Here is a 15355-nt window from a genome sequence, read left to right on the forward strand (position 1 = left end):
CGGGTGTTGTGCTGGAAAATAATTACCATCAAAGTTTTATATTACACATATTTATTATGAGGAGAGCATAGTGGTGCATAGACACTGACATACAGAATGGGGATGGGGCACGTATCTTACAGATACACAGACAGTCAAGTGGAATGAAGCAAAAAGTTCAAATGAAATTGACAGTCTGCTTAAGCGCATTTGTTACCAGCAACTGGCTGGCGAGATGGCTTTTGTGCGAGAGATACGAATACAAATATATATTTTTCTGTTTCTTTATCTGTAGCTTTATCTTTATCTGTGTGCTGCGCCCGTGCAACAGTTGCAGTTCAGCACACATGTGACGATTATAAAATCAATCCCTCCTACTCCTTTCCCTCGGGAACTCGATACTATAGAGCCCTTCCTCCTTTAGATCCAAGTTTCTATATGTCTTTCCCCATTTCTGGTAGCTCATGTGTGTTCAGAATTCGACACAGTTTCGTTAAGTAATTGAATTCAATTGTTTTCCCAGTAACCATCATCGACTTTTGCTAAAGTTGAAAATGAAAAGCCAAATGATGATTGCTTCTCATTGTAGAAGCTGAAATTGAATCCAAAAGATTAACCCTTTTAAATTACATTTCGGATGGAAAACTTGATATTCTTGTTAAACAATATTTATAACAATTACCACGATTTATCGGATAATATTCGGACATTTATTACAACCCTGTTTGACTAAACAGATTCGTTTAAATCCGAAATTAGTTCAATCAGTGCCTGCTGCCCAATCCAACAAAATGTTTTTCCACAACAATTATTTTCACATTATGTTGATTTCACCTCTTGACCGATGACCGAGGGGGGCGGGCCCTGGAAAATAATCGGGAAAACAAAGACCAAAAAATTAAACATGCCAAACCATCAAATTAGTGTTAGCCGCAAAGGATTTTCAAAACTATTCAAGCCCGGTCGGTCGGGCACAAAAAACCAGGGAGGGGGGGGGGGGGGACCAGGGGAAGACTAATTACACTTTACAAAAAACTTTAACGACTGAGGGGGGGGAGGACAGCACCATCAGGGCAACCGCATTGCCAGAAAACGAAAAATATTCAAGTGTAAACACAACCTGCAGCCGGAGCTAGCCAGAGCCAGCCAGAGTCAGGGAAAGAGGCGCCGGCAAAGTGTTTTTCAGGGGCGTTGCATGCCACACACACGCAACATTCAACAGAGATACATTTGTATCTGTTGAGCCACTCTAAATGGGCAACGGAAGGACGGGACATGTGGCAAGGGGCTCTGCCAGCCAGACCAAATGTAAATGTCTGTCTGGTAGGATCTTTGGGAGGAGGCAAGGAGCTGGGACGGTGCGGTTGTTGCAAATGCATTCGACGTGAACGTGTCGAAAGTAAGCTGCAGTTGCTAGTGACAAAATCGCGCCTCGCTACGTGATCCAACTTGGCTATAGTATAGTATATGTATATAGCCCCCCTTGCCCTTATCTCACGACTTGAGCCAGTCCATATCCCGTAATGCATATATAGCCTGGAGTGAGTATGTTCCAGGAGGAGGCACTGACAGGGAGAACTATTTGTCACGGCATTCTTCGCCGCCAGGATTAAGTTCTTCCTAACTCGCAGTTTTTCTTTTGTTGCGGCTTTTGTCGCAGATTTACTTTGGCGGGAGTTGCGAAAAGCAAACGGTAAAAATGTCAACTTGCACCTGAATCCTTAAAGTCTAAAGTGTCTTCACTTTTTATGTCCTTTTTAATTTAGTTGGCTCGAAGAAATTGTAAATATAAAAGGAAAACAACTAATAGATGGGTTTAAATTAAGTAAGTCTTAAAATATAGTGAATATATGTAATAAGTATTTTTCTTGCGTAGAAACAGACAGACGGACATGCTCATATCAACTCAGGAGGTGATTCTGATCAAGAATATATATACTTTATAGGGTCTGAGATGTCTCCTTCACTGCGTTGCACCCTTTTGGACAAAATTATAATACTCTCTGCAAGGGTATAAAAAATGGACAAAAAATCTAAAAAATATTTTGTCTCAGGATTTTGATGCAGAATGGTGAAGAATCGATCCAGAAATCGTTTAAGGTACTCCGCTTAAGAATCGGATGAGAAATGAAGAAGATATGGTCGTCCCAGTGGGCCATATAGGAGAAAACCCCATTTTCAAGGGATCACATCACGAAAAATGGACAAAAAATCTAAAAAATATTTTGTCTCAGGATTTTGATGCAGAATGGTGAAGAATCGATCCAGAAATCGTTTAAGGTACGCCGCTTGAGAATCGGATGAGAAATGAAGAAGATATGGTCGTCCCAGTGGGCCATATAGGGGAAAACCCCATTTTCAAGGGATCACATCACGAAAAATTACCAAAAAATCTAAAAAATATTTTGTCCCTGGATTTTGATGCAGAATGGTGAAGAATCGAGCCAGAAATCGTTTAAGGTACTCCGCTTGAGAATCGGATGAGAATTGAAGAAGATATGGTCGTCCCAGTGGGCCATATAGGGGAAAACCCCATTTTCAAGGGATCACATCACGAAAAATGGACAAAAAATCTAAAAAATATTTTGTCTCAGGATTTTGATGCAGAATGGTGAAAAATCGATCCAGAAATCGTTTAAGGTACTCCGCTTGAGAATCGGATGAGAATTGAAGAAGATATGGTCGTTCCAGTGGGCCATATAGGGGAAACCCCCATTTTCAAGGGATCACATCACGAAAAATGGACAAAAAATCTAAAAAATATTTTGTCTCAGGATTTTGATGCAGAATGGTGAAAAATCGATCCAGAAATCGTTTAAGGTACTCCGCTTGAGAATCGGATGAGAATTGAAGAAGATATGGTCGTTCCAGTGGGCCATATAGGGGAAACCCCCATTTTCAAGGGATCACATCACGATTTCGATGCAGAATTGTGGGAAATCGATCCAGAAATCGTGGGCCCATCACTGTGGGCCCTATAGGGGAACACTCCGGCCGTTCCGATTATAATACCCTCTGCAAGGGTATAAAAAGCAAATACCACGTGTGACGTTTCGATATATGGAACATGCCCTCTTGTTGCCACGCCCACAGTGTCCTTAGGGCAGGCGAAATGGAACGGAACTAAAGTAAGAGCAATAGAAACATGTGTCTACGTTCGCATCATCGCCAAAAGGAAACTTCACACTAGCATGGCAAGCCAGCATGCATTAAAAATCCACGCTTCCGGCAGGACTCTACTACTCCCCCACCCATCCCCGAAAAGGAATACCCACCTACACATTGCCAAACACCCCCATTCATGGTTTCAATAAAAACATTCATACACTCGCACACATAAACACACAAACAAAATAAGGAAGGAGCCAAATCTGGGGAATGGCAAATGCATTTGGAGTGTTTGCGGCAAATGCCAAAATGAAAAACATATTACTTGGCAACAAAAAGCAGAGAAAAAAGCCTGTGGCTGTCTCGAATAAATAGGACTCATTAAATTGACATAATTTTTAGATATTTTAATAAAAGTTCTTAGGTTTTTTCTAATAAACTTGCAAGGGCTATAATATTTTGGCGGAAAAGTGTCAAGGGTCTAGAACAGCATTCTCAAATATAGAGTATAGATATAGATAAAAAATAGAGTCAAATATCCATTTTCTAACCGTAAAAAATTGTTCAATTTAGTCAGTATTATATATATTATATATAGCCCGCTGTCCGTTCTTTGTCCATCTATATTTCTGTTACTTGACATAGTTCTTACGTATTCTGTATAATATCTGCATCGTATATTATATTTTAACCAAAAAAGGTTTAAAATTGTAAAGGATCTATATCAAGATCTGTTTATTAGTTGGTCTGTTTTTCCTCTCCTTCTGTTTTTGGTAAAAACTAGACCTTGTGCTCTAAGAAATACTACTGAATATCCAACAAACTCCTTCCATTTCCAACTACAGGGTACTCGAAAAGAGTCAAAGAAGTTTTATTTTGTTTTGCTGAGTTGCATTTTTGTTTAGACAGAGGATGAGAAGGCAAGGATATGTATATATCATGACCGATTTAGTTGGGGGAGTTTGTCTCTCTTTTTTTTTTTTATCGGAGACCTTTTTTTTATTTGTTTAAAAATTTAATATCGCTGCAGGGGATTTTTCGTGTTCGGTCGAGTGCGAGAGCCATTCCTGCGGGGCTTTCGGAGATGTTTTGTAATCCGCTTTTACAATAATGAAAATACGAATTAAAAAAATGAGGACAGTATAGTGAAATGGAAATAAAACTCATTAGTTCCCCAGTGCATTGCTGTATTTTCGCAACATTTATTTGATGAAATCGATATATTCGAATCATGCCTGAATAGATTCATGATACAGGCAGGTACATCGCAATTTACAGCGAAAAACTTTTGAAGCTGGGTTAAGTTTTCTGCAGTTTTATTTATACCCAGTTATACAGGACTCTATCAATGTAGTATATAATAAGTCAGCGGGGAACAATAAATCTCTTGCAGCGAATCAATAAAACTTGCTAATTTTCCGCTCCAATTAGCAGGGCATACACTCGCCCGCCCAACAAATCCCAGTGAATGGTTGCGGATAAAGGAAATAAGTTTACACAATGGCGCAACAACTTCTGGAAGTGCGGAAAATGGAAAAACTGAAAAAAGGTTTTCCTTTTTCTTTCATTTTAAGGGAGCACTGTTTATTTGTTCACTCGGCAAGGATAAAAGACAGGACTCAAGCTGAACAGTTATAGGTTACATTATTCATCTCGAGAGCACTTTTTCGCTATTTATTTTGTTAATAAGTAAGTATTCTCTCAAAAAGAAAGATTAAATGTTGGAAAATCAAGTAGAAACTAGAAACATGAGATCCTAAACATGTATATCCTGCAATTGGGTTTAAATCCGTTTACTCTTCACTTCCCAAACACGAACTTATAAACAAGATTGCAAATTTAATTTAAAGATCAATCGGAATTTCTGTTGAACAAGTAGAACAATATTTATCCAACAGATATCGCTTGTGTGCTGCTGCATTGCCACCATTTGGTGGCCCACCACCGTAGAGGCAACTTTATAGCTGATTTGTAGCATGCAGCAAGCAATAATTCAATGTTCTGTGAGGGGACGGGGACGGAGATGGGGATGGGGGTCGAGAGGCCAACAGGAAGGCGATGGGACAAAAGCCCCCATTGCTGGGATATTCCAACACCTTCGACAATGTCGCTGTCAAAGGGCGGGGCAGTGCGGCAGCAGCAGGTGCCGGCTGCTTGCAACTGCAATCTGTCTGGCCTGCCAATCTGCCCCCCACCCCCGACTAGCAGTCTATCTGTCTGTCTCTTGGCCTGCCCATACAGGAAAGTCGCATCCCTCTGCCACATGCGTCCTCCTGACGCCGCCTTAAGTGCAACAGCAACACAACACAGCAAGAGTTGGAGCTGGAGCTGGAGCCCAGCCAGTGAAAGAGCAAGAGCAGCAACAGCAATCGGTTGCACCTTTGATGCATGTCCGTGTTGCACCACCAACAGCGTCAACAACAACAAATTTGCATAGTCAGCCACAGTTCAGGAAACCGTTTTCATTGATTAGAGATGGAGGATGAATCAAAGTATTAACCGATATATGTTTTATTGCTTTTTTTTAAATTAATCGTATTTCAAAAAGATATTAACTTTATAATTAAAATTGTAAAAACATGATAATCTAAAAGATTTAAATATAACGCATATTAAAAATTCTTTTGTTTATATACGCGAAAATATTGTAAATATTTAATATAAATATAACAAATGTATACAAAGTGCACAAGAAAATTGTATTCCATTTTAAAACAAACTTATTTATAAAATAAAATAAATATAATATAATATATAATTTATATTCTCACGAGCAAATTCCCCACTTTGTGAAATACAAATAGCAATATAAATTTATTAACTTTATAATACCCATTTTGGAGGTGAAGCTTTCGTAATTAAAGTTTATAAAAAAAACTTTGATTGAAAATTATATTAAATTTATCAATTTATGAATTAGGGGTTTTTTAATGCTTTTCTCTAATAAATTAAAATAAAAAATGTATTTCCTCACGAGACCATCCCTAAGTTTCTCAAATACAACTCCATGTGCCTTTGTCTCTATAATTGTAAGCAGATTACCGCCCCCTCACGGCACCCAAGCAACCCCCAATGTATCCTTCTGGTATTTTCGTTTTTTATTTATTTATATTTTCGTTGCACTTGGCAACACTGCAATTTTTACTGCATATCTGGCTCTTCTATTTTTGTTTGGCTCTCGGCCCTCTTTCGGGCCACCCCTCATGGCCACCGACACGCCCTTTATTTTGGTGGCCCGGCCTGCGAAAAGTTCCTTCAACTTCACCTTGTGTTGCATTTGCTTTTTGTCATTGCCATTATAATTGATGGCAATATAATTTTATTTCTTCCCCTACAGCCCCCGGTCTCAGTCTCAGTCCCAGTCTCCGTCTCCTGCTCAGTCTGTCTGTCACTTTCTATCCCTTTATATCTGTCTCTATCTGTGGATACTACGGAACGGTTTTATGCAAATTTTTCGTGCAAATTGCTTTTAATGCATTTTGAATGCAATTTGTGTTTTGTATGTCGGAATTGGAGTGGCGCACACAAAAACTCGTAATTGAAACTGAAAGATTTTAATTTAATTTGAGTTTCTGTTTCTCTTATCGCCGTCTGATTCTGGTTCTGATTCTGATTCTGTTATTGTGTTTGCCTTTCCAACAGGGGAGAGTGCTCCTGTATTTTGTATATCCATCGCCGTGTTCCCAGTTCCCAGTTCTCATTTCCCATTTCCTACTTCCCAGTTCCAAGTTCCGGATTCTGTGTATTTTTAGGTCTGCTTGGCCCTTCAACCCATGCGGGATGTAACTTCCTTCTGCCTGTCTGCATCTGGCTGCCTGCATCGGGTTTTGAGCATTCATTGAATTGATTTAGATAAAATCACCGTGTGTGCCGTGTGCGTTGCACGTTTGTTTGTATATACATATATTTTTGTTGATTGCTATTGCGTAACTCTATGCAGCATGCTGCATGCTGCATGCAACGTGTCATTATGGCGCCCCCGAAACGCGTCACCAATTGGCGGCATGTATGTAAATGGTCCGCCACCACCGCCTCATCATAGACACATTTGAGGTGTTCCCCGGAGGTTGAGGTTGACACCAAACGAGCTTGTAAGTGTGGGCTGTGCGGGGTGGCCCAGAGATTTATGAGATGCACTCCATGAGGCATATAAATCACAATCTGGCGCTGCAAATTGTGGGGCGTCGTGGGCCCCCTGAGCTTCCAGGGGTGTGATAAGACTTTAATGAATTTTAGGGGGGGGGATTGATAACATAATTATGGGCTTTAGTTATTTATTTTTACGATTATGATTAAGCATCAAAAGTCTCAGCTTTAGATCCTTTTAGTGCATAAGTAGTCTAATTATTTTAAAAAATTAATCTGATTAATAAGCCCTGTTTGAGTCGCGTTAACTTTTAAGTAATTCCATTCCATGCCAAATCTCATTTGGCTTATTTCCTGACCCTCGTCCAGGTCCCGCTTTAATGATACCTTAGAGGGCCACTCACTGTTTTAATACCTTTGGCAATCAAATTAAATCCACACTTCATTCTGGATAATGGAGGGGATTTCCATAAAAAGTTGTTGCTTAATGCTCTTGATACGTATAATAAATGTTCTCTTCTCCACTGAATGAACTTTCGACCAGCTTGCTACTTGCTACTAAGTTGCTGCTTCTGCTGGAAAATCAAAAACTTTTACTGACCCGGACAGGATGCCAGTTTGCTGCAACAAAGGCTGCCATGTGCCATGTCCAGACTCCAAAATGGGATTCCATTTACGTATAAACGTATTTAATTTTTTAATCCCTCTCGGGTAACCACTCGAACATACATAAGTGGGGCTATCGCGGTGCGGGCGACCTTTTATAACCTTCAAATGAGCAGGCCACACCACCTCCCACCAAATAACAATTTAATTATGAACATACTGAGGCTCGACCTCTCCCAGTTCCCTCTCCGAAAGTCAAGGACAAATTATAGCCATAAAGCTGGCGTAGGCCGTTTGCCTGTGGGATAAGCTAAGAGCTCATTAATGTCACATTCATGGCAAGTCCGGGAAGAGCATAAAATGAGCAAAAATTCTATCAGAGTATGTCCCATACAGGGAGCTGGGAGCTGGGACCTGAGACCTCAGACCTGACTCAGACTCCATTTAAATTGAGTGCAAACAACAAATTGTGGGGCTGCAGGCCTGGGCCTGTGTGGCTATTCACTCAAGTCCCCGCTCACGAAAAGTGGCAGTAAAATAATGAAAATTAGCCAAAAACCCAACCACATTTGGGGCTATTCGTAAACTATATCATTGAAAGGGTAGTTCATATAAAAAAGGAACTTTTAGGATTTTAAAATAAAAATGTCAATCCTAATCTTTGCCATTTACTAGCGGGTATTTTTAAAGAAAAGAATTTAAAAACCTTTTCTTTTTTTTAATCCTATCCAGCATTTAGTTCCAAGTCTAGTGCTCCTTTTGAAACATTGCTTTGCTCGTCCGGTGCATCGACCAGTGGCTGGATTTATGTTTACCCGTCTCTCTAATTAAATTTAATATGCATATTGCCAAGGCATTTGAAGAGCCCCCGACCAGGACTCGACCGGTTCAAAGGATGTCGAAAGGCTGTGGGGCAGGTGGTTGGGGTGGTGGGGTTGCCGGGCTTGTGGTCGGTCTGCCGCTATATGGGTAATAAATTTGATTAGTAGGATTTACGGGTCTGGGCCAGGAAAGGCCAACGTGGACCGTCAAACGATTCTCGGTGCAGTAAATTTTATGCTAAACAGCAGTAGAGAAAGGTCACAAGGAGGAGGTTAGGTGGAAAGCCGGGGCTTTGCAGTTTATTGGTCTTTTCTTAACCCTTTGGTGGCTTTTGTTTTTTTTAGTGTTTAAGAGAGTTGATACTGTAAAATGTTGGACTAAACGTTATAATGATTAAAGAATAGATTACTGAGGCGTTGTGGCTTTAAAGAAAGATTAGGGCTCTCCAAAAAGTATGCAACACATCGATGGCGATGGCCCATCATTAACGTCATTATCGGTGCTGCAAAAAAGCCGATGAGAAATGGCTCGAAATGATGCCAAGGCCCTGAGCCTGGCCGAGATTATGCGATAATGGCCATGGGAGGCTAAAATGGCCAAACCTTAGCCCTATGGCTCGGCTTCATTCTGCGGCTTTCAGTCGCCCAGCATGCTGCCTTTCAGGCGGCTGCCAAAAAGTCGAAAGAAATGCAGTCAACGCCCCTGGCTTCTGGTGCTGGAAAAACCACACAACCTAAAGCACTGAGGAAAAATAATTCATAAATAATTATTCCAAAATATTTGAAGTAAAATAAGAAAATCTTAAATGACATAAAGGATTTTTAATGAATATTCAATTTTCAAATATTTAAAAAAATATTTTTTGAAAATGTCTGGAAATTTTTTTTCTGATACTGGTATTATATCTTTTCTATAAAAGTCCTTTCCTATTGAGGATCCAACCTCCTGCCGCCTTCGTCGTTATGACTCCCTTTGTGGCTCGGCGCTTGTTCCAAAAGTAAAAAGAAATTTTTATTTTCAATCGAATGGAAGCAACAAAAGGGGAACTAAGAATGCATTTTGATGATTGGCACTATTGGGACATAAATCTACATACTCAATTGGAGCGAAAATCAATTGAGGCAGGAGTCGAATTTAAATAGTATCCAAAATGAACAGTTTAGAGTGTTTGAGTTCATTGATTTATTTTCAATAAAACAAAATTCAAATCAATAAAATGCTAATGTTTTGTATTATTATTTTTTCATTTCAGGTAAGCCTCAGATTGCACTCTGTATGAATTAAAATGTTCTTGAATATTTGGGAAATAATAAAATCAGTGCGGAGATTATTTCTAAAGGCAATTGGCCGGCATCGGTAAAGCCATTATGTTGAAATTAATTGGTATTTATGTGCGCCTTAATAAGACTTGTTTCGCTGCTCAAATTATCGAAACATAATAATATTACAATTTTCCAGTAAAGTCGAAATGAAAACAACAGCCAGCCATCCAGCAACAATTTTTTAATGAAAATATCGCATTAATTATTATCAATTTTCAGAGAGTAGTGTTGATGGTTGGAAAAAATAAGCGAACGCTTGAAAATATGCCAACCAGCTATTGGGAAGTGCTAATAAATCAATGCAAATGCCATCAGCGAAAAAATGGCAATCAGTGATAGTACCACTCCCTGCCTGAAGCTGAGTGGTAGAATGCGCTATCCCTGTGGGGTTGTCAGTGGCGCATTAACATAGCAGTTATGTGCATATTAAACGAACATTATGTTCCTTAATCCAGACAATAAAGCACCCAACAATGCGGCAACAGCAAATAAATGGAATTATGCCACAGTTTTACAACAAATCAATGAACTGCATCGCATCCTACTGAAAATAAATGCAACAATTTCGGGCATTAATAAAATGAAATGTTAATGCCCCGCCACTGAGATAGGCCTATATGGAAATAGGTCAGAGATTAAATCGAAATATGCTTTACATCATGCCATAGAGATTAGCGTGGGAATTTATTTGAATAGGTCCGAGCAAGTGTTGATAAGGAATTATTTATAAGATTATACATATTGTATGTCCGTTGCCATAGATTCTAATAGTCCAGAGGTCCGGTAGTACAGTGGGTTTACTTATTTTCCGCCATGGACATTGCACACCCGGCAGTCTCCATTGATGATGACATTGCCCGGGTTCAGGGGGGTGGCTAATTGGGATATAAAAAGAAAAAAATAGTAAAATGGCTTAAATCCACTGATAGAGGAAACACTCACCGCTGGCCAGAGCCAAGAGGCCGAGGAGGAAGGCAACCGAGAGGAACTTCATCTTGCAAGTGGCTGGAACAGAAGCGAGTACTGAACTGATGTCTCTTGCAGTAACATCCCAGAGCTTATATACACCACGGAGCACCTTTGTTGTTATCAGTCGGGCAAAACCGCATTATTGTGTTTACGTTTGGTATTGCCCTATACCTGATTGTGAAAATCCCAACGCCTTCGATCTATCTCGCTCTCCGGGATTGATTTCAGGTTCAATTAGCCCCGCTGCTAATTCCACTTGAACTCGGCTCTGGTCTCTTCTGAAGAATCGTAGAACTCGTTCTCTAATCACTTTTGATTGGCATGCGTTCGGTGCGATCGTATAATATCGGGTTTGGATAAAAAACGCGTCACTCCCTCGGTCACAAGTATGAATGCATTCAAACTGGTTTATTTACGATTTACAAAGCTTAGATTCTTTGAAATAAGAAATCGGGATTAGCACACAACCACTACCTATTTTGAATAAAAAAAACATTTCATGTTTATGGTTGCATCTTAGTTGTTTAAGTGTTTATTGGGAATAAATAGTTTTTATTTGGCGATTAGCGATCGATAATTGTAATTAGGAATATTTATGTTGGATCTTAAGGATTTCCATTGTCCCTCTCCTTTCGAGGGCAACTCCACTGTATTCCTCTTTTGGACTTGGGCCTGTAAAGACACACACGAATTAATTTTAAACACTTGTTTTGTTTAATTTTCTTCTCACATTTCCAAACTCATAGAGAGCCCAAGGAAAGCCACCAGGACAATAAGGATTATTTGAAAGATTTTCATATTCTCAGTTGAATGTGTGCCGTTTGAAATGAAACTGACCACTCTGGATGTCGAAGGAGTATTATATAGCTATACTCTGTATATTTTTATCGCTGTATTATTTCTCTAGAGGATCATAAAATTATTATTCATTGAATTATTATTCATGTTTTTAAGAAACACAAGCTCCAATCAAAAGCTATTGTTTTGTAAAATTACTATTTATTATCAGTAACTTTTTTATTCAAGTTCCTGAAGTGCGTAGAAGCGCTTATGCTTCGTAATTATTTTGTAGGGAAAACCCCTTTTTGCTAAAATTGTAGACTTCATCAAGGGATATGCGTCACCAAATTATTTTAAAAAGCCTAGGGAATATAATGAAATACGATTAGAGGGTATAGTGACATAATCTCATTTTAATTTGAACTTAATTTCATTTTAATTTTTAAAATTGGGGAAAAAAAATCTGAAGTCAAAATTGTTTATAATTTTTTTGCATTCAGAGCACTATTTGTAGAAGTTTTTTTTTCGAATTTTTCATGGTTGACAAAATCTTGTCATTTATTTTGTTATATTCTTGGGAAACCTCAAATAACAACTCAAATAACAGTTCTAAAGTTTAATATTTAAACTAGCAATTTATTAAATCGCATTATTATTAAAATAATGCAATTTTGATTTATTTAGTTTCGTCGCATTTGAAACAAAGTGCATCCTTTAAAGTACTTATCATTTTCGCAGAACTCCGGCTTTAGATTCCATAAGTGTCAATATTTGACAATAAGAATGTTGCCGACTGATTGTTAGTCCATTAGCTGAAGTCTATTAAATTAAAATGGACAAACCTGTCATTATTCTCCTTCAGAACAGCATCAAAACTCTACTCCGAATACAAAAATATGGCCAAAAATGATAAATGCTCGCATTAAATTGATAATGCAATCTATAGAGCCAGGGATAGCATATCATCAGGGGGCGGATGTGTGGGCAGGGAATGCTTTCAGACCTCTTTAATGAAATTACGAACAGGACGGCCGTCAGAGGAGTCTCCGACAATAGAATTAATTAATTTACCGTGCCGGGTCTTGGACTTGCATGTCGTTTCGTTCTGGCAGACACTTTGACAGATGCATTGGGACGGAATCCTGTCGGATTCAGGACGAGGGCAAGGCAAGGTGCATTGGACAGAGTAGATTGAATTTCTGGTAGAATCTTTGACTGCTGCTCTGACAATGGGCAGTTAATATTTCCGATGAAATTAGTTAACTTGCCAGTTAACCTGCAAGCCTTGACAGACTCAGACCGAGTATGCAAATCACGAACGAAATTCGATTATAAAATATTAATCTATTAATTAGTATGCCGCTCACTGAGTCGACCCTCTCGCCCACTCGTAAATCAAAGCTGGGGCTCTCTAATGTCTAATTGTGAAAGGACGAACCTACTGGAATGATACTTTAGCCTTTACTTGACACTTTCCACGTCTCATTGTCAATTTTGGTGCCGCAATTTATGCTAATTTAGTTATAACCTTTCTTGAACTCACACATACAGACTAGGAGGGGATCTGGCAACAATCCATTAGTGGGTTACTAACGGCACCCGGCCGCCATTTTGTGTAGCAACTGCAAATCAATGCCCTGACATGTGAAAAATGGCAGCCCAAGGGTGGCTATGGCCCCCGCCATTGTTGTAGGTCTATTATAATATTGGCATATTATTTTATGCATGCAACTGTGGCCATGACACACACACACAGAACACACAGGACACATAGAACACACACTTTTGTGATTGTGTCTGCATTTTCGTAATCAACCTCATGATAAATCGTTGGCGCAAAATTTATTGAGTTTTTGCATGACATTACCGAAGCGACAGCAGCTGCAGCCCGGAACATAAAACCCATAATAGGAACGATGTTGAATCTGGGTTTTTGGGTGTCTCTTCTTTTGAAGGATAATCATCCGCTCGAGCCCTTTTTGTTATTATACTTTTACTTAAAGAAAAGCCCTTAAAGTTCACCAATCGAAGCAATAATTTTTCTCTCGGAAAGATATTGATAAAAATTTTTTTTCCCCTCCAGCCTAGGCACTCGCATGTAAATTTCGGAATTAAATTTTCTTTCAACATGTAAGCATGCACTGCCAGAGTATGCGAGTAAATTATTCTGGACTATTTTTGGAGAAGAATTCTCGAGTTGCATGCAACGAATCGAATTGCATCCTTATCGTGTTTGTCCAGCTGCTGCAGGAATTGCTTTGAACAAAAACTGACTGAAAATTTCTTTGTTAAAATTGTTCATTTAACGAACTACCGCCCGAATTCCAATAAATATAAAAAGTACATATATATACGTTATACGTATTTGTATGCAAAATTGATGGCGAGTCAACGAGTTATGAAAAGAAATGGCCTTTCTGATGATGGCCTGGTCTCACAATGGATTTTCTTGTATTCCACCGCCTCTGCCTCCAAACATGATTGATGACCGGAATGATTTTCCATTGAATTCAATTTTTCCACCCCGCCTCCCATCTTAATTGAGATAACAAAATATTTTCTTAAATTGTGAAATATTCAAGGCTTTTTCTTTGGTAAATGTATATATGGCCTTCTAATTGTTTTGTCTTTTCCATAGATTTTTGCACTTGATCCTTTCTGTGCACTTTGGTGCCATTAGAATCCATTAACAAGCCCCAACACTTCCTTATATTTTCGGCCTCTTCTAAGCTGTAAATTTATGCTAAAGGATATTAAATATGTGCATATTCATTCTCCATTTTGGCGAATTTATGTTTGCATAGTTTTGCCAAAACTATTTCGGGGTGAATAAAAGTTAAACTTTTCTAATTTTTAAAGCGACTATAGGTAAAGGAATTTATCCTCCCAAACTATGTTAATTTGAAGACTAGATGCCTATGTTCTTCAAAAAATTGAAACCATTTTGGACAATTCTGCATAGACACTCTATCTGAGTACTATCAGAATCGCACTCGAGTCGAGGGGCTGCTGGACACAAAAGTGAAGAACGCTTCTTATCTTTGAAACATTTCGTTAATAAACTTGAGAATTATGAGGAAATGCCATGACTTATATGGGTTATTAAGCCCGGGCCAGTGGGCCACCAGATACCCCTCGGTGTGGGTCATAAAATTATTTTGGAAATATGGCAGAGAATCAGAAAATGCTAGAGGCGCATGACAAATGGCCAGAGTGAAGTGGTCTATGTTCGTTTCTGGTCTGATTTCTGGTTCTGTGGTCACTGGGCAGTATGCAGTGTGCCGTGTGTAGTGCGCCTGAGTAAAAACTATTAGTCTGACATGCCAGGCGGTGGAGCGGCGGGGCGCCAGGACATCACTGTGCAGATGTTAGGTGGCTCACAACCAGAACCGGACAGGAAGCAAGTCCCCTCCCCAAATGTCCAACTGCTGGCGGAGAACAAGTTTTTTGGCTTTGCACTCGAATGAACCAGAAACAATGGTCATGGGTCAGCAAATGATACAGAGGCCTGCAACCGCCTCCATGAAAAAGTCCTGGTGTGGCGATGTACCATCCGGAGTCTGTAGTCCGGAGTTGTCTGCTGGTCGTGTTCGTGTCGCTAATGTCAAAACCTTTAAAAAAGGGTTTATACTTCATTTTTTGTGCCACATAATCAGTTTCTGATTCTGTGGAGCTCCATAACA

The 15355-nt window shown here is 39.3% G+C and overlaps 2 protein-coding genes across 6 annotated transcripts in view; one reads left to right on the forward strand and one right to left on the reverse strand.

Annotated features, from left to right (window-relative positions):
• The window catches only part of LOC108133335 (semaphorin-1A), a 125352-nt gene that overhangs the window by 36969 nt on the left and 73028 nt on the right, over positions 1–15355 (forward strand). The gene's annotated exons all lie outside the window — the stretch shown is intronic.
• Positions 10570–11014, reverse strand: LOC108133339 (bomanin Short 3). The gene is made up of 2 exons (XM_017253198.3): positions 10866–11014; positions 10570–10798 (listed from the first exon to the last, which is right to left on the reverse strand). The coding sequence occupies exons 1-2, from the start codon at positions 10915–10917 to the stop codon at positions 10725–10727; spliced, it is 126 nt and encodes a 41-aa protein (XP_017108687.1). The 5' UTR covers positions 10918–11014; the 3' UTR covers positions 10570–10724.

This window comes from Drosophila bipectinata, chromosome 2L (assembly GCF_030179905.1).
Source record: "Drosophila bipectinata strain 14024-0381.07 chromosome 2L, DbipHiC1v2, whole genome shotgun sequence".
NCBI lineage: Eukaryota > Metazoa > Arthropoda > Insecta > Diptera > Drosophilidae > Drosophila > Drosophila bipectinata.

Bases quoted from the DNA above. Each gene is read 5' to 3' on its own strand.
- LOC108133339 (XM_017253198.3), bottom strand. From the start codon at position 10,917: ATGAAGTTCCTCTCGGTTGCCTTCCTCCTCGGCCTCTTGGCTCTGGCC. The intron at 10,799-10,865 runs GTGAGTGTTTCC...TATCCCAATTAG, and splicing joins CCTCTTGGCTCTGGCCAGCG to CCACCCCCCTGAACCCGGGC.